Below are 19,385 nucleotides of genomic sequence, written 5' to 3'. Positions count from 1 at the left end.
AATGGTTACAAAATCGTGGGATAAAAAAAAAAATTTCAATACTTTTACTTCTACTCAACTACATCTCAGAGGCAAATATTGTACTTTTACTCCACTACAATTATTTGAAAACTTTAGTTACTAGTTACTAGATTTGTAGACAAAGTTTGTAGATTTTGATTATTATTACAAAACACATTAACCACTTCAGCCATATATGTATTTGGGCCATTTGAAAATAGCAGATCGACAAGCTCACAATTGTAGAACTTGAACTTTTACATTCCGATACTTAAATGGCCTTTTTCAGAGACAAATCCGGAGAAAATCAACTTTGTTGTAGACCTTTCTCTGTCCCAGCAACACACTCTCGTGAAAACAGTAATCGCAGGACGCATGGATGGAGACCATTTGTGTACCATTTCACACCTGGGAGCGAAGAGCGCAGTTGAGCATCTTTGATCTGTTGAAGACCTGTTCTCTAACTGATTGTCACTTCCTGTCAGCTGACATGATGTTGTAATGATGTCACTTCCTGTCAGGTGACATCCAGATCGGCATGGTGTTCAGGAAGGAGCGGCTGGACGTGGAGGTGATCCGAGCCAGAGGCCTTATGGGTAAACAGGGCAACAAGAACACACCGGGTGAGTGTGTTCTCGCTCAACAGCGTACGGGGTTTAAGTGGCTAACACCTGTAACGGTACTCTGTCTGCTAGTGCAGTGGTTCTCGACCTTTTCAGGCCGCGACCCCCCAACATAATCATATTTGATCTAGGGACTCCCCACCCTGACAAGCACTTGAATGTAGGAGTTGAGGCATTACATTTACTTTGACTCGGTTCCACAGATAAATATTGTGAAAATAGCAGATCTACAAGCTCACAACGCCTTGGTCCGCGAGGCGTTGTGAGCTTGTAGATCGTCTATTTTCGAAAATGTTGCCTCTTTCTTATTTTATTAGACAATTTGGCCAATGTTTGACCAGTTTTTATAGTATAGTTTGATGATTACTTTTGATGCAGTAATGGTCTTTTTCTTTTTTCTTGAGGTATTAAAAAGTCCTTAAATTGTCACACAACATGTGGGGACCCCCCTGGGGGTCCCGACCCACAGGTTGAGAACCACTGGGCTAGTAGTCTGTCTGTAAGCTAACTGTGTGTGTGTGTGTGTGTGTGTGTGTGTGTGTGTGTGTGTGTGTGTGTGTGTGTGTGTGTGTGTGTGTGTGTGTGTGTGTGTGTGTGTGTGTGTGTGGGTGGGTGGTTGGGTGCGTGCGTGTTTGTGTGTGTAGCTCCCTACGTGAAGGTGTATCTCATGGACAATGGGAAGTGTGTGCTGAAGAGGAGGACCAGGCTGGCCAGGAAGACTCTGGACCCGCTGTACCAACAACAGCTGCAGTTTGAAGAGAACCCAGAGGGCAAAGTGTTACAGGTACACAGTGGTGGAAAGTAACTAAGTACATTTACTTGCAAGTACATTACTTATATAACCACTTAAAGGGCAAGACCACTTAGGTAGAGGTTTAGGTAAGGATAAGGATAATTCCTTTTAACAGGTCGTTCATGAAAGTCCTTGCGGTCTTGTTTCCAATGAGAACCTGTGAGCAATTGGGGTTAAGAGTCTTGCTCAGGGACAAATTTCATATCATCGGCACATATGCTGGGATAGCCTGGAATCGAACCTGGGGCAACCAGGGCCTCTGGTTCCCTAGGCGGGCTCACTAACCACTCAGCTATGGCTGCCCCTGGTTGTGTATCTTGATATGATGTAACAAAAAAAAAAGATAATTGCTCCTCATTGACTTACATTGTACGGTAAAACAGCTCTCAAAGTCACTCTTTTAGCACATAAGCGAACGCAAACAAAGTTGATTCAGACAATATAGAGCATCATTTTGTTTTTTAATAAAAAATGTAACTTCCTGTTGATTTGACTATTTAAAGATCCGGACCCGGACCCACGGATCCAGGCTGGATTTTCATCCTAATAAAAATGGCAAAATCAAGGAAGTTGACATTTTTATAAAAAAACTAAAAACTGTACTGGGTTTGGTGATGTTCTATATTGTCTGAATCAACTTTGTTTGCTTTCACTAAATGTGCTAAAAGAGACTTTGAGAGCTGTTTCACTGTACAATGTAAGTCAATGAGGAGAATATTTTGAATTATCAATTTCTAATCAATGGAGCAATTATTTTTGATTTCTTGTCAACCTTTGGAGTAGTCTGGGAGACTTCGCCTCAGAGCCTGGACAACAGGGGCGCGGCCACTGCGTTCTGATTCAAATCAACAGCCAATGAAGAAAAGGGGGCGGGATCTACATGCAGTGGGTGTTGAATATAAATAGGAGCGACGGGAAGCAATTTTTCCTTGAGAAATTGCGGCCGCCATTGTTGTGTACTGCTGTTTGCCTCTCGTCGGACTGTTTAGACGAGTTGCACAGCTCTCAGACCGGTAAGAGGCGTGTCCGCTCAGATTCTGAGCGTAAGTTACATCCCGCGCACAAATACCAGGGCTCTGGCCCAGCAGTTTCCTCGCCCCTCCCGTTTGTATGCGAGAGCTGGCGAAAACTTCTGGGAACTCAGATTACCTTTGGAGTTACATGGCAAAGTAAATACACAACCCAAACCTCTACCAAAGTGGTCTTGCCCTTTAAACCCCAGCATCCGTATTGTGGGGAAAGCTTTCGCAGAAAATAGCCGATTCCCCACAATAGCAGAAAAGTGAAAAGTTACTAGTACAGAGCCCTGAGGGACTCCGTTCAACCATAATAGGGTTTAAGTGGTTAAAGGACGATTCACCTATTTTCAACCTTATCTTCATATAATTGGTCCTCACTAATGCTCATTATAATATCGTCTACTCGGTCTGTGTCTCAGAGGAGGGCTGTGAACTACTCCTTTAAGCAGGAACTCAGGTTTGGCTCCTCCCCTTTCTTAGTCCACTTCCTCCCGGGTGCTTCTGTGTTTATTCCTACTAACAACAACACTACACGTTTAAGGCAGTGGTGCTGACAGATTCTGCTGCTGTTAGCAGGATCTGTCTTGATAGATTAGGATCGATGGAGTATAATTAGTATAATTGCTATTATACACAATGAGAACACCTTTTTCAAAGTTTTAAAGAAAAAATACCATGTCATTTAAAAAAATAAAATAATATATATATATATATATATATATATATGAATGTTATATTATTATAAAAAACGTTTTGCCAATTATTTGGGGGCCTACTTACAATATCCTCGCGGCCCACAAGCGGGTCCCGGGCCACTGGTTGTGAACCACTTATCTAACCTGACAATATGTCTGTCTGTCTGTCTGTCTGTCTGTCTGTCTGTCTGTCTGTCTGTCTCTCTGTACAGATCATAGTGTGGGGGGACTATGGCAGAATGGACCACAAGTCTTTCATGGGTGCTGCCCAGATCCTATTGGACGACCTGGACCTGTCCCAGATGGTGATTGGCTGGTTCAAACTGTTTCCCGGCACCACATTGATGGACCCAGCCTTGGCCCCGCTGACCAATAAGGAGACAGAGGGCATCAAGGCATAGCAACACAGCCAACCAATCAGAAGTAGGGGAAGGGTATAGCGTCATAGCAACCGGGGCAGGACATTTCTAAAGCCGGGGGGGGGGGCGTGTGAGGTGGAGTTTTGGAGATGAAGCTCCGCCCACCTGCACACAATCATGCGCCGCCTCTCAAACAGAGGGCGGGGCCGCCTGGCAAAGCATGCTGGGACGGAATGGACTGGCCAATGAGAGAGGACTTTCTGTTTATTTGCGATGTGGGCGTGGCCATGTCCTAAGAAGGACCGCCCACCCCACCTCCCCACAACACTATATAATGTATATTTAGTATAATAAGAAGGTGTAACAGTCATTTAATTCATTGATTTATTTTTAATATTTATGATCTTGAAGCCAGATTTATACTTCGTGTCGTGTACTGAAATAGCCAGTCTACAAGTTCAGCGTAACGCGTTATTTATGAACTTGTAGATCGGCTCAACAGGCATTATTTCATTTCAAGCTTTATTTTCACACTACACGTTAGTTTAGATACATTTTATGGACTTGAGAAATATTAGTTAAACATATTTTTGATACATTTATCAAAGGTACAATATATTTTTAAAACATTTTCCCATGGATCACCTGTAAAAAATAAAAATAAATACCAGCACAGTTGCCAGACTCCAACACTCACATTTGGCGATGTTATGGTGAAATTGGTGACCTGCCGAAATATGTGGACATAACGCTCATTGAGAGTCTTGCATGTATGACTAAATTCCACCAGGTTTAACTCTTTTAATAAACAAACAGCAGTGATTTACGTTCGGACATAGACGTTATGTAAAGTCCACAAGATGGTCACACACTTCGACAGGTCACCAATTTCACTGTAACACGGCCATTCTGGAGGACTGGGAAGTGAAGAGGCAGGAATCTGGGTGTTGGAATCTAACTACCGTATCTAATATCGTTGCTGTCGGGCAGAAACCTTGTATGTCCATATTTCAACTTTGTAAATTAATAACCACCCCAGTGGTTCTCAAACTGTGGAGATATGATTTTGGGGGGTCGTTTTGTTTTGTCACTCAACAAACAAACCAACATACAGTAGAAGTGCATACAGGGTATCTGCACATTTCTAAAGTGACAATTTAAGGGGTTTTAAGACCTTTTGAATACCTCCAAAATGAAAAATATATATGGATACAAATCTGACAATTACTGCTTCAAAAGTTATCAACAAACTATATAAAATGGTCAAACATTGGCCAAATTGTTAAATATTTCCTAAGAAAGGCTAAAACTTAAAAATAGCCGATCTACAAGCTTGTAGCTTGTACATCGTCTGTTTTCACAATATTTATCTGGAACCAAGTCAAACAAAAGTAAATGCCTCTACTCCTACAATTCCAAGTGCTTGTCAGGGGTGAGGGGCAGTTTATATGATTCTTTTGGGGCGGGGACGCAGCCTGAAAAGGTTTGAGAACCACTGCCCTACCCTACTGTCGTACAACAATGTCATGCAAAAGTAGTGAAAAGATGGCGTTATATTACCAGTCTTCCAGAAATACAATTGCACCGTTGCGATTAACACAACAACTGCAATAAAGAACCATTATTTACAGTAGCATTGTCAGCCGTTCACGTACGTCATTTTCTAACTAAAGACATTTTGTTCTGATGTTCAGTTGCTCTTTAAAATGAAGAAGGCACAATATCTGTCTAATGTCATTTGCAAAAGATTTGCATTATGTTTGTCTCTGTAGGACGGACAGACAGACAGACAGACAGACAGACAGACAGACAGACTTTTTAAACATTTTAACAACACAAATCTTGTACGGGGGTCCCTGGTACAAAATATTTGCAGATGGGGGTCCGCGGCCAAATATAAATATTCATTTGGGGGTCCTTGACATGAAAAGTTTGAGGACCGCATTAATAGAGAAGGCATTTCTGAAATGTCTGTCTGTCTGTCAGTAGTAACTCATCAGTCATCATTAAAGCTTTGTTCTAATTAGCTTGTAAAGAAATCTGACATTCCACCTGCTGTTCTCATTATAAATAAATAAATAAATATATAAATATTTAGGATTTATTTAAATGAATGTATTTTTTTAATTAACTTCTCGTTAAATTGAAGAAGAAAAGAAAAGCTATTATTTTCTATTAGCTGTTGAATGTATTTTATTTATTACTGTTCTCAAGGAAATGTTTGTGGAATGACCTTTGACTTTTCACAAACAGGAAGGACTGCTGGCTAACAGGAACATATGAAGAAAAAAAGAATTGTCTAGGAATCAAATGAATGTAATAAATCAGCACATATGAAACAAATGTTTTGCAACGTTGTTGATTTATTTTACTGTATTACAAAGTGAATTGCATCATGGTTTGTGGCTCGAAATTATGACCACATGATCATCAAAATTGTCATCAAATGTGTTCATATATGTGCTATGTGAAGTTTATACTATGATAACATAGTACAGAGTATACTTTATAAAGCTGAGAGAGAGAGAGTCTGGCAGATTTTTCTTTAATACATTTTTATTAACAGTATTTGCTTTTACTTTCAAAACTTTAATATCTGATAATTATTTTTTGATAATTAAATACAGGTAATATCAGATAGGACTTTTACACAAGTGATAGTTTAATGTGTGCTTTGCAGAATGGATGGGGAAATAGATTTCTCCTGTCACGCCTTCTCATTGTGGTAACTCCAGCCGTTATACAAAGTCAAGCCAATATTTACTTTAATTTGTACTTCACTAAAATGTTAAAGAGGATATTTACTTTTCACTCCAATACATTTCCACATGCCCCTCAAGGTACATGTTACACTGGCACAACGAAAAGAGTTTCTGCGTGATGTCGCCGTTATTGATTTAGCATTTCTTGTCACATTGTCAAAGGGGTTTGTTATTTATGTCAATAACAGAGTCCTCAAAAGTCATATTGACAAACTGGCCGGAGGAAGAGCCTAAACATACGTCTGTAGCTTTAAAGTCACAACTGCAGCAGCAAGTGAACATTTGTTCAAAGATTGTTGGACAACCACTTCAGAGGCTCTATACATCTACGTATAATAACAGTATGATAAGGTTGGCAAGGAATATCACTTCAAACACTAGCCATGCTTTGTATGGAGAATATAGGTTGCTGCCTTCAGGAAGGAGATACAGTGTTCCTACATACAATAAGGTCAAACTGAAGAGGTCCTTTGTCCATCAGACGACATTGAGGCTTAATCAGGAGTTATAGGCCAGGGGTAGGCTGAGTGGTGGACATTGCTCTTGTCTTTGCATTTATGTATGTATTTTGTTGTTTTCTTATGTCATGTCAAATGTGTGTACTGTTATATGTTGCATACATGGCTGTTGGGTCGCAAGACAAATTTCAGTGCAAACTGACAATAAAGTATTATCGTATCGTATTATCGTATCGTATCATACAGTTTGAAGATGATACAAGAAACAAACCATCATGATACCTTTGAAGTGAATATTTATCCCCTCAGTTTATCTTTAGGACTGTAGGTGCTGAGAACTCCATATGATATGGACCCTTCAACTCTGTGGGTATAAGAAGCAAGTTCCCCCCCTGTATGCTAGAGACTGTATGCTTCTTTAAATATGTTTATGTTTGGCCTCCTTAACTGGGACAAGTGAGAGGTGAGACTGGTTAGATATTATATTGTTGAGCCTATTATCATAATTTTCCACAAAAGATAAATTAGATTATAATGAGTATAAAACAGCGCACATGCAAAATGGAGAAACCACCAGACACTAAAAGTGCCATTTTCAGCATCACACCATCACACACTATAACACCATGTGAGCTGTCATAACCGTAAGCACCATATTTGGACAAAATGTGCTTTCAGTAAAGGGAAGTGAACCATTTTCAGTAAGGAACAACTACGCACATATCTATGCACATATCTACGCACATAGCACCCCTCACACAACTACCGCAGTATTTACATACTGGCACATGCTTCACATATTAAGACTGAACACACACATATTATGCACACATACTAAATATACATACTTATATACACATAATGCACAGTGTGAACATACACTTAAGTTAATATGTATTAGTAGGAGCCATGCGCACAACACCTTCAAGCACATCAAAGTGTGCTGTGACTGACATATTTGACTATTTGTCTTTACCTTCTACTTACTATTGTTGCTATTCATAGTTTTATTTATTTTAAGAAATCTTGAATATTAAATCTTGAACATATCCCACCATCTCAAACAATGGCTCAAGGACGGCAAACTAAAACTGTGGTTATTTCTACACAGTAAAATCCTCAGTGTTCATTTAACTCAGAAGAGAGTACAAATGGAACTAAATGGACCCTATCAAATGAATCAATAAATCATTGAGAGGATAAAGTCATGAAGTGATGCTTTGCATGTGACAGAATGTGGTGATGTTCTTCTGCACTGGTTCTCAAAGTGGGGTCCGGGAACCCCCAGGGGTCCATGGCAGTGTTCCAGGGGGTCCCCAGCAAAATGTGTTAATATACCCCACTGCATCAAAATCTGTTAAACCAATTTTACCCTATATTCATTGACTGTTTGAAATTAGCCGATCTATAAGCTCACAACATTTCACAATGTGACACCTTGTGAGCTTGTAGATCTGCTATTTTCAAAAATAAATCTTGAAACAAATGTGAAAAGTTTAACAACACAAATCTTATATGGGATCCCTGGCCTGAAATATTGTTGGGCTAAAATGTTGTCTTTGTCTACCATGAGGGAAGGACATTTCAGCATTCTCAAAAGTGCCCTAAAATGTGAGACACAGGATCATCAATATTTTATTTGTTGTCATATTATGTGCCATGTGAGCTTTATGAATTGTATACTGTGTAATGACATCTTATCATAAAGATTAAACTTTATAAAGCTCAGAGAGAGAAATATAAGTCTGACAGATTTTTAATAATTTCTATTAACAGCATTTACTTTTACTTTCAAGTAGCATATACTTTTACTTACTTAAGTACAGGTAATATCAGATAGGACTTTTACACAAGAGATAGTTTAATGTGTACTTTGCAGAATGGATGGGGAAATAGATTTCTTGTGTCATGCCTTCTCATTGTGGTAACTCCAGCCGTTATACAAAGTCAAGCCAATATTTACTTTAATTTTTACTTCACTAAAATGTTAAAGAGGATATTTACTTTGCACTTGAATACATTTTCACATGCCCCTCAAGGTACTTGTTACATTGGCACAACAAAAAGAGTTTCTGTGTGATGTTGCCGTTATTGATTTTGCATTCCTTGTCACATTGTCAAAGGGGTTTGTTATTTATGTCAATAACAGAGTCCTCAAAAGTCCTATTGACAAACTGGAGGAAGAGCCTAAAGATACAGTTTGAAGATGATACAAGAAACAAACCATCATGATACCTTTGATGAATATTTAACCCTTCAGTTTATCTATAGGACTGTACAGGTGCTGAGAACTCCATTCAATATGGACCCTTCAACTCTGGGTAGAAAAAGCAAGTTCCCCCCCTGTATGCTAGATACTGTATGCTTCTTTAAATAAGTTTATGTTAGTCCTCCTTAACTGGGACAAGTGCGAGGTGAGACTGGTTAGATATTATATTGTTAAGTCTATTATCCAAAATGTTCAAGAAAGATACACTTGTGTTGGCTACAATTAGATTATAATGAGTATAAAACAGCGCACATGCAAAATGGAGAAACCACCAGACACTAAAAGTGGCATTTTCAGCATCACACCATCACACCCTATAGCACCCTGTCAGCTGTCATAACTGTAAGCACCATATTTGGACATAATGTGCTTTCAGTAAAGGGAAGTAAATCATTTGCAGTAAGGAACATATCTACGCACATAGCTCCCCTCACACATCTACCGCAGTATTTACATACTGGCACATACTTCACATATTAAGACTGCACACACACATTATGCACACATACTAAATATACATACTTACATACAGTACACATAATGCACAGTGTGAACATATACACTTAAGTTAATATTTATTAGTAGGAGCCATGCACACAACACCTTCAAGCACATCAAAGTGTGCTGTGACTGATGTACATATTTTGACTATTGTCTTTACCTTCTACTTACTATGGTTGCTATACATTGTTTTATTTATTTTATTACATTTTTTGTAAGACATCTTGAATATTAAATCTTGAACGATGGCTCAAGGAAGGCAAACTAAAACTGTGGTAATTTCTACACAGTAAAATCCTCAGTGTTCATTTAACTCAGAAGAGAGTACAAATGGAACTAAATGGACCCAAATGAATCAATACATCATTGAGAGGATAAAGTCATGAAGTTATGCGTTGCATGTGACAGAATGTGGTGATGTTCTTCTGCACTGGTTCTCAAAGTGGGGTCCGGGAACCCCCAGGGGTCCATGGCAGGGTTCCAGGGGGTCCCCAGCAAAATGTGTTGGTATACCCACTGCATCAAAATAAACACATTTTAGCCTATATTCATTGACTGTTTGAAATTAGCCGATCTACAAGCTCAGAACATTTCACGATGTGTGAGAGCTCTCTCTCTCTCTCTCTCTCTCTCTCTCTCTCTCTCATCTCTCTCTCTCTCTCTCTCTCTCTCTCTCTCTCTCTCTCTCTCTCTCTCTCTCTCTCTCTCTCTCTCTCTCTCTCTCTCTCTCTCTCTCTCTCTCTCTCTCTCTCTCTCTCTCACTCTCTCTCTCTCTCTCTCTCTCTCTCTCTCTCTCTCTCTCTCTCTCTCTCTCTCTCTCTCTCTCTCTCTCAAGTATTGTTTTAGTATTTGGCTGTACATAGACAATATTTTGTGAATGTTAATGCGCTGAGTTTGAATAAGGTCAAACCATGTTTTTATATAGGATCTTAACCAGTGTTTTCAACCTAGCTGCATATATCATTTCAACAATAATGATGCAACTCTACAGTACAGAGACATCCCCCTAACATCAGCTTAGATAGTATACCATCATATGTTCATTTATGTATTCATTTATGTATTTAAACAACAAAGGATCAGTAAGGCTTCAATATTTTTTTTAACATGCATTATTCTACAGTCTGAAACTAACATTAATGTGCAGCCTCAGATTGTAAGCTTGTCATTGTCATCATGTTTTATGAAAAGTTTTACGTTTTCATAAAACCACAGTCAGTCAGCACACAGACTGGGTTTCCTACCCAGGGCTGTGTCAGTCGTGGGTTGCAGCGGTCAGGACATTAGGAAGCTGTGGGGTTGTAGAGTTTGTACGATGGACAGTGCAACTTGCACTGTGTGTTTGTGGCGCCCCTTATGACCAGAAGTTAAAGTGCATTTTGAGATGAGCTCCATAGAGGTCCCTCAACATGTGATTGGATGTTGTGTTGAAGTTATAAGTCATTAAATAGGCCCTAGCCAAAAAAAAGCATTTTTGCCTAATAATAATAATGAAAAAATACCTCCGTATTGACTGCGGACCCCCATTTTAATTGATTTGTGCCAGGTACACCGATAAGAGAAGATTTTCCAAATGATGTCCAGATTTGTCAGCATTTTTTGAAATAGCAGATCTACCAACCTTGCCTTGTGTCAACATTTGACACGTTGCAAGCTTGTAGATCTACTATTTTCAAAATGCTGAACAATAAAACAGGGCATTAGTGTTTGAAATGGGTCCTCATTTTGTTGGGACCCCCTGGAACCTCCTCAAGGACCCCTAGGGTCCCCGGACCCCACTTTGAGAACCAGCGGTGTAGAGGCCCCTCAATGTGTGATACAAATTTGGGGCAGATTGGATCAGTCATCAGATCATCATCAAGAAGATCTAGTCAGGCACAAATGGGTGGGGCCTATATGTGGAGTTGCATCATGATCCAGGGAATCAGTCTTACGGTTCAAGAGTTATACTTCAAAATTAATGTGAAGCGGGATGGTACAGCGTCACATGAGGCCGATTTAAACGATTTAGGGTGACAGTTCTTCCTTGGTCTACTGGGAGTGTGTGCAAAGTTCCACGGCAATCGTACCGTTCATGATTTGTGGTGTTTCTGCAAAATGGCCACCTCTGGAACAGCGGTTTATGGTGAATTCTAACGTTGACCGGGCCAGAAACTGCTATAGTTAAATGTGAAGCTCTTTCTGCTATAAATATGCATCCATGCATTCTGCGCGCCTGTCGGCGGCCAAACTGGTTTTCAAATGGTCCTCATTTACAATTTGGCCGATTGCAAATGAGCCTCATTTGAAAACAAAGGCAACTTGCTGTGCTTGGCTACAACAGAAGAGGGTGAGGGGCTGGTAATGTTGTTATGTTGATTTTTTTCCCCCTGGTGGATCTTGTCCTGCAGTTTGAGCAGACAGGGCAGGCAGGGTATTACGGACATTACTGGCCATGGCCACGTTGGCCTCCATGACGCTACGCCACTGCTCTGGAATCTGAAAAATTTGACATATAGCCTACATCGTGACTCAAGAGATAATGTTTTACCCATTTGTGTGAGTCTTGAACAGAATCTACCTGTAGTAGCAAAAAAGTGTGTTTTGAAGAAAATGGCGGAAAATCTTGTATAGTCGTGACATGATCGAAGGAATCCAGGGTAAAATTGGTTGACTAAGGTTCAAAGGTTATTGGCTAAAATATGAAGTGGCATGTTATAGCATCACCATGAGGGCGATTTGGGATGGAGGTTCTTCCTTCGGCCTACTGGAAGGTTGTGTGAAGTTTTATGCTGATCGGCCCAACAGTGCCAGAGATTAGCTGTTTACAACACAGAAAAACAGACAGACATGTAAAGAAACAGACAGATGGTCGGATAGGGGCGAAAACATAATCTCCGGCTAGACTAGATTTTCCATCATTTTCCATTTTTCTTCAAAACACAATTTTACTACTACTCCTACAGATTGGGTTCACAAAATGATTCTGGACTCATGTGATCAAGATGTATCAGTAAAAAATTTTATAATTATTCCATTCCGTTGACTTACTGCATGCAGGGAGGGCCTATTTTACAAACAATACCACAATCATGCACTGATCATGATCTCTCCCAAATTTTAATCACACATTGAGGGGCTTCTAAACAACAATTTCACTTCCATAGGGGGCACCACAACTGCTACAAATCACTGTTTGTTACAGACACATGATTTTTCTTCTCCAACAAATTAGGCACAAATGTCCTTGTGCATCAAGTGACAACAAAAGTTTTCGTACTCCATATTGCCTGTAATTTGATTCACACAATTTTGTGTGGAGTCAATTTCTTACAAAAACAGCATGCCTTTTCAATGCATTAGTCCCAATGGGCATGTTGAGGGGTCTCTATAGTGCACCTCCAAAAGCCTTTTCACACAAACAAAAAGTTGCACCATTTGTCGTACAAACTATTTCCCCCAACAGCGTCCTCGTGTCCTGACGGCTGCACCCCACGACTGACAGAGCCTTGGGTAGGCAACCCGGCCTGGCGGAGAACTGCGCACAGAGCAAATGTTTTAGTCTGTTGTTTGTTCTTATTATTGAACTTGAGTCAAATGTAGCTGTCTATGTTGGTGTTGTGTTAATTAGGAATAATTAAAATGCAAATATGTATGTTATGTTGATATTGTCTCATCAAATATCTTTCAGTGCTGAGTAACTTCATCTCCTGGACACGGTCAAGGTGAAGATGAATTAAATACATTTTTAATTTATTCACTCAGTAAAGATCATATTTACACCTGTTTCACGTACTTCATCATCTTAATTACGAAGCTGAGTCAGTCAGATAGGCGGTTGTCCAGAACCGCCCAAAAAGCCTCTTGCCGTGGCCCAAATGAGCCAATTGATTGCCATGGCCACCCCAGCCTATAAGCTTGATTTGTCAAATTCCCCACACCTGCCGGTGATTAATAATAATAATAATTATTATTAGATTAATGGGACAGAATGAGGAGGTTCTTATCATATTTACAGCACAGGCTTATAAAAAAATCTCATCATTATAAACCATACAGTATTGTACAGTACAGGTTTATGAAACTATCTCATATTTATAAACCATACAGTATTGTACTGTACAGGCTTATGATACTCATATTGACACAACTTGCATGTTGACTCTCTATAGGAGGAAACTGATGACAAAAAAAGATTAAAAAAGAGAGAAGTATGACTAAGATACAACAGGAATAATTTGACCATCAACTTCATGTTGAAATGTGTTGTCCAGTAGATTGTATCAGGCACTAAACAAACACCGCACTAAACGTGGTTCTTTAGTTGCAATCATAGAGGAACCTCTTTTGGTGCTTTATACTGTAGCACCTATCTTAAAGGTGATATATAACACCTTTAAGATAGGTGCTATACTGTTGCACCTATCTTAAGGTGATATATATCACCTTTAACTTGATAGGTGCTATACTGTTGCACCTATCTTAAAGGTATCATGACATTCATGTTTACACCACATTCAGAGTCTTTGTCCTGGTCCTTCAAACGTGTACAAAAAGTTTTAACTGAAAATTCCACTCCAGTGATTCACTGTAGGTGTTTTTGTCTCACATTTCTAAAGCCTTTTCAACTGCAATGAAAAAAGAAATCTTTGCCTGCGGGTGTCGCTGGTGAGGGATTTTGCCTGTCAATCATCGCCTCTGCTCCGCCCCCCCCAAAGGAAAGGATAGGGGAGGGGAGGGGCGAGGAGGAGAGTGGGCGGGATTAATCGACTGTGACCTCACTGTCGAAGGGCCATGCTCAGATTACTTTTCAGCCTAATTATTCAGAAAACCCCAGACCACAGAAAATCCACTGAATGTTCAAAGTTCAGATTTTTTGGGTGTAATTGAGGTAATAAAACCCCCAAAAAAACATAAAAAATAAAAAAAGTGAAAATGAATGTCATGATACCTTTAAAGGTGATATAGGTGTTATACTGTAGCACCATTATAGGTATTTGATTGATTGATTGAATACTTTATTAACAGTTTGCAAATAGTACAGTGGTATGATTATAAAATGGTGCTAAAAGGATAACTCAAAAAGCCCTAAGGGCTTGTTTCCATTGGGGTCCTGAAATGGAAACTTGTATTGCAGTATCGCTGTCAGAATCGGTATGGGTCAATATGGAGCATCCCTAACCTAGACTAATATGAAGAACCAGTAGAGAACCTCTAAAGCACTGGTTCTCAATGTCTCAGGGGTCCTTGAGGGGGTTCCAGGCGGTTCCCAGCTAAATTAGTTAATATATAGCATCAAACATTTTCAGTTTTAACACTTTAACCTTATTTTATTCTTAAGCTATTCAAACAGCCAATATGATAGCTGATCTAATAGCAAATCTCGCGATGTGACAGGTTCAATGTACAGCAGTGGTGCTTCACTCACTTCAACCACTGCAAAGAACCACTGAAGAACCAAATGTGTGAATGGAAAAAAGTGGAAAATAATCCTCCAAATGAATTAAGTGTAACTAAAGTGCACAATGCAAGGAACAAACTTAAGCCTAAAGTCATGCAATAATTATCAAAATGCTGCATTTGCACAATCATTAGAAAAGACACTAAAGTGGACTCTCATTATAACATAATGATTAGCTTTAATGTTATTCCTGTGACAGCTAGTATAAATATATGAGTTTTAATGTTATCCCTGTGACAGCTAGTATAAATATATGACTCTATGAGCTTTAATGTTATTACTGTGACAGCTAGTATACATCTATGGGGGGGTCAAGCCAAATTTATGGGGTGTCAAGCCAGTCTGTCTCTCTCTCTGTGTGAGAGAGCGCCATACATTTCATTTGATGGTGGCAGCAGAAACTACTATGAAATCCCGCGACCTCGGAACGGTCGTCACCTGGTATACCTAAATGTAACCTCAGTAAACTATGCCAAAACCTAACCTGATTCCTAAACGTAACCTCAGTAAAACTCTGCTTAACCCCTAAACTTATTTCTAACCTTATCCAACCTCAGTAAAACAAATACAAGAATTCAAGCGAGCGTGTTTTGGGGCGAGTCTTCCGGTTACCGTTAAGAGCTCTGTAGGTGAGGAGGATTTTAAACTCTATTCTTCTGCCTACACATACGTCATGTCCTAGTACGAGCGAATAGGGGAAGGGGATCAACGTCACGTGATTCCCTTGTTTGACCAGGCAAAAACTCGGATGTGTGTCTGATGATTATGATTATTGGCCGTTTACATTTTTCACAAGATCAGTGGTTGTTGCAATGACCTGCACTACAATACTTCACCATATGTTGCGCTATGACAAAATAAACCAATTAAATGTAACAATGTGTGCGTTTCGTAATGCTATTCCAATGGTGAAAGCCGTGTTGTTTCACCCGGTGAAGGAATGATGGATTCGGCCACGCCCCGAAATACCCGTATGTGTGTCGGAAATAATTCTGTATTTTACAGGCAGCCATAGTGGAGAGCCAGGTTATTATAGTTAACTAAAACTAACAGGGTTACTAAAACTTGAGTTGAAATAAAAATACAAAATTGGCTTTACAAAGTGTTTACGAAGATAACAAGAACTAACTTATATCATAGAGAAAATGTTCTTTGTTGTTGTCTTCAGGGGCGTAGCCAGAACGCTGGCACCAGCTGGGCCTGGGCATTTGCGGGTGGGCACTCACGCACGCTGAGCGCGCGTGCGTGAGTGCCCACCCGCCTTCATTTTCCCGCCATTCATTTTCATGAAAATATTGACAGGTCGCAATGCCCCGTTGTCCGCCTCCTCCGCAGTCTGCGGAGAGGAGGCGGAGAGGAATCCTCTACCTCCACTCACGCACAGGGCACAGTTCACAAGCACAAAAATAAAATCAAACCACTCGTTCAGTTAATCATAATGACTAGTAGGCTACAAGACACTTTGTTCATATCATATGAAGCTAAGAGAGCAATGACATTTTTAGTACTTATTTTTGTATTCAATTTCCTAAAAATATTAAGGTAGTAGGTAAGAGATTGGCGACAGCTAGGCTGACCGCCTCACATCGTAAAATATTAAATCAAACCACTCCTTCAGTTAATAATAGCTAGTAGGTTACAAGACACTTCAGATGTTTTCTGAACCTAATAAAGAGCATTGACAACGACTTGACAGGAATTCTTTTTTTATTAGACTACAGGAGCCTATATCACCGCACCAAGTGCAAATTAACACGCCATGGTGTAACCATACCATACTAATACTTATGGCTACAAATAGCCAAACATAGTACATACATACATACTGTACATTACACATAGATAGTGTCCAAATAGTGGCGTTTGACTTCATTGCACCGTCCTTACATCTTGAAATGTAACAGTATCAACCGAAACAAAAAAAAAGAGAATACTTTGAAATTCAAAGTAAATACAATACAAAGGCACATTTGTGTTATGGACATTCAAATAAATGTTAGTCAAAATATCAACCAAACGAAAATCAATGAATACCTTGAAATTCAAAGTAATTAAGTAAATAGGCTACATAGCGCATTTGATAATTGACATAATAAAATAAAAAAACTATTGCACATACACTTGGTCTGAATTTGCTGTAGAAGGGACTCTGCTTCCAGCTTTGTCTTTCCACTTTCTTCAGCAAACTCAGCCAGAAGCTCTAGTATAACGTCAAGTAGCTCCATTGTTTTACTCACAGCCCGACCTTGAACTCCAGCGCACATCTGACGCTCTCTCCAGCTCTATTGCCCTACGAGAAGGGTGCATTTCTTTTTGCAATTCAATAAAACGTGCGTGTCTGCGAACTCCAGTCATGAAGCTATACAGCTGATTGACAGTGTCAAAAAACATGCTGATATTTCCTGACACTTTGACAACAGTGCATAACACTAAGTTCAATCGATGGGAGTTGCAGTGTACATATATGGCGTTTGGGAAGGTTTTCGAACATGAACCCCCCCTTTGTTTCCCGACATCACTGATGCGCCATCAAAACAATCCAGCCCCAGTGGTTCCAGTACTTCTAGGATTTTGTTTGATATGCCACCTGCACTCATATCACCGGTGGCAGCAAATCCAATCGCCCTCTCCTTAATCACCCCATCATGAATGTAACGGAGACAGACAGCCACTAGCTCACGTTTGGATTGGTCTTTATACTCATCTCCTAGAATGGCATAATGGCTAGACTCATGTAGCCTGGTAAACCCTCCCTCCAGAAATCTCATTTGTATTTTATTTCAGGAGTGAGTCTGGCCTGCAGACCTATATGGGCAATTTGGCTGTGGGCTGGAGCTGGGCGGGAGTAATGTAGCTTTGATGTCCAAGTGGCCCTTTGATGTCCAATTAAGCCACTTTAGGCTGCAGTGATTATCACCAGGAGTAATTGGTTTGTCTTTGATGTTAATGAGCAGCTTGTATGAAAGGTGTATTGATTAATGACGTGTGAACCACTCAGGTTCCACCTGATTGGCCTACCCCCGCTGTCAATCACAAAACAATGAGCGAGGACGCTGATTGGCTCGGTTATTTGGTAATGCACTAGAAACGCCCATACAAGCCTTCATGCCAGACTCACTCCTGGAATCAAATGGAAATTAGATTTCCGGAGGGAGGGTTTACCAGGCTAAGACTCATGCACTTCTTTCTTGATTTTTCTCGTCAAGCCTTTTTTGAACCTCTGGGTCATACTTTGAAGCAAACTTGAATAATTCCAAAAAGTTTCCTCTATTTAAAGACTGCTGTCTCTCTGTGACCCCTGAGAGGAATGTCATGTTTGGCACACAGCATCACAATATCTATTACCACTTTCACATGTTTACGATTTCTCTCAATAAACGCGATATTAGCAGCATCTGCATGCATTTGGTTTAACACAGTCCCGCGGCTATTTGGGGCATGGCTTTCTCTGTATGCCAGCAGCTTTCCTTGTGCAATATCATGTGGCCTGCTAGTGTCATGTTTAGTACATGCCTCTCTGATGTGCTTCCAATTTTTGAATCCATTTCTCACAAATGGATATTCATTAGGCCTACGAATCCCAGGAAAATGTCTACAGTATTTGCAAAAGATAGCATCCCTAGATTTGCTATATTCAATCCACTTAAACTCACTGTACCAATTGGCAGCGAAGCAGCGTGTTTTACCCGCAATGACAGTTCCAGGAAAACGTGTCATTGTTGGTTGAGTCTCTGGTTCATCGAGTGCAGACAGGTCTGATGGAGCCTCCACCGTGGAAGCTGCTGCTACTTCACATTGTCCAGGTGGGGCTGCTGAGCTGCTTGGGTCAGTCGACTGCGGGGAATACGGGTCTTCCTCGGCAGAGTCGGCAACACCACAGCTTAATCCAAAATGTAAACACAACAAAACAAAAAAAGAATAAATGTATGCTTTGGAAAATGGTTGAATATAATTGAAACTTTGAAAGTATATGTTTTTTATCATGCACGGTATATCTATCAGACATAATAAAATAAATGTAGGCCTACCTATCAATTGGTGAAGGAAGTCGCTGATGGGAACTTGAGGGGCGGTTTGTTGTCGAGTTTTCCCCCGGCGAGGTGAACGCCTCAGGCGGCTCCAACTCGTCCTCCGAGCACCACTGGGCACCAGCAGCACCACCGCTTAATGTAAACAAACAAAAAAGAAGAATAAATTAATGATTTAGAAAATGTATATAATTGAAATTATATACATGTTTTGATCATGCACAGTACATCTATCAGACATAATAAAATACATTTACCTATCAATTGGTGCTGGTGGAAATGGAAGTAGCTGGGAACTTGTAGAGCGGTCTGCCTGTGCCTGCGATCACCTTGCCTGCCGGCAAGGTGATCGCCTCAGGCGGCTCAAACTCTTCCTCATCCGAGGATTCCCCGGTGATGTCAACAATAATACATTCTGAATCTGAATTTGCGCAAGGC

General features: G+C 40.1%; 1 protein-coding gene across 1 annotated transcript in view; it reads left to right on the top strand.

The window, feature by feature from the left end:
- Nucleotides 1-3,531, top strand: part of LOC308095733 (regulating synaptic membrane exocytosis protein 2-like) — a gene marked incomplete at both ends in the record, with an annotated part of 58,715 nt that extends 55,184 nt beyond the window's left edge. Inside the window, 3 exons of the mRNA XM_080442774.1 lie at nt 522-623; nt 1,268-1,407; nt 3,343-3,531. Coding sequence (XP_080298900.1) covers nt 522-623; nt 1,268-1,407; nt 3,343-3,531 — 431 coding nt within the window. The remainder of the gene's footprint in view (nt 1-521; nt 624-1,267; nt 1,408-3,342) is intronic.
- Nucleotides 3,532-19,385: the final 15,854 nt, after the last annotated feature.

This window comes from Gymnoscopelus braueri, assembly GCF_963280865.1.
Source record: "Gymnoscopelus braueri genome assembly, chromosome: 11".
NCBI lineage: Eukaryota > Metazoa > Chordata > Actinopteri > Myctophiformes > Myctophidae > Gymnoscopelus > Gymnoscopelus braueri.
This window is presented reverse-complemented; position numbering and strand designations above follow the sequence as displayed.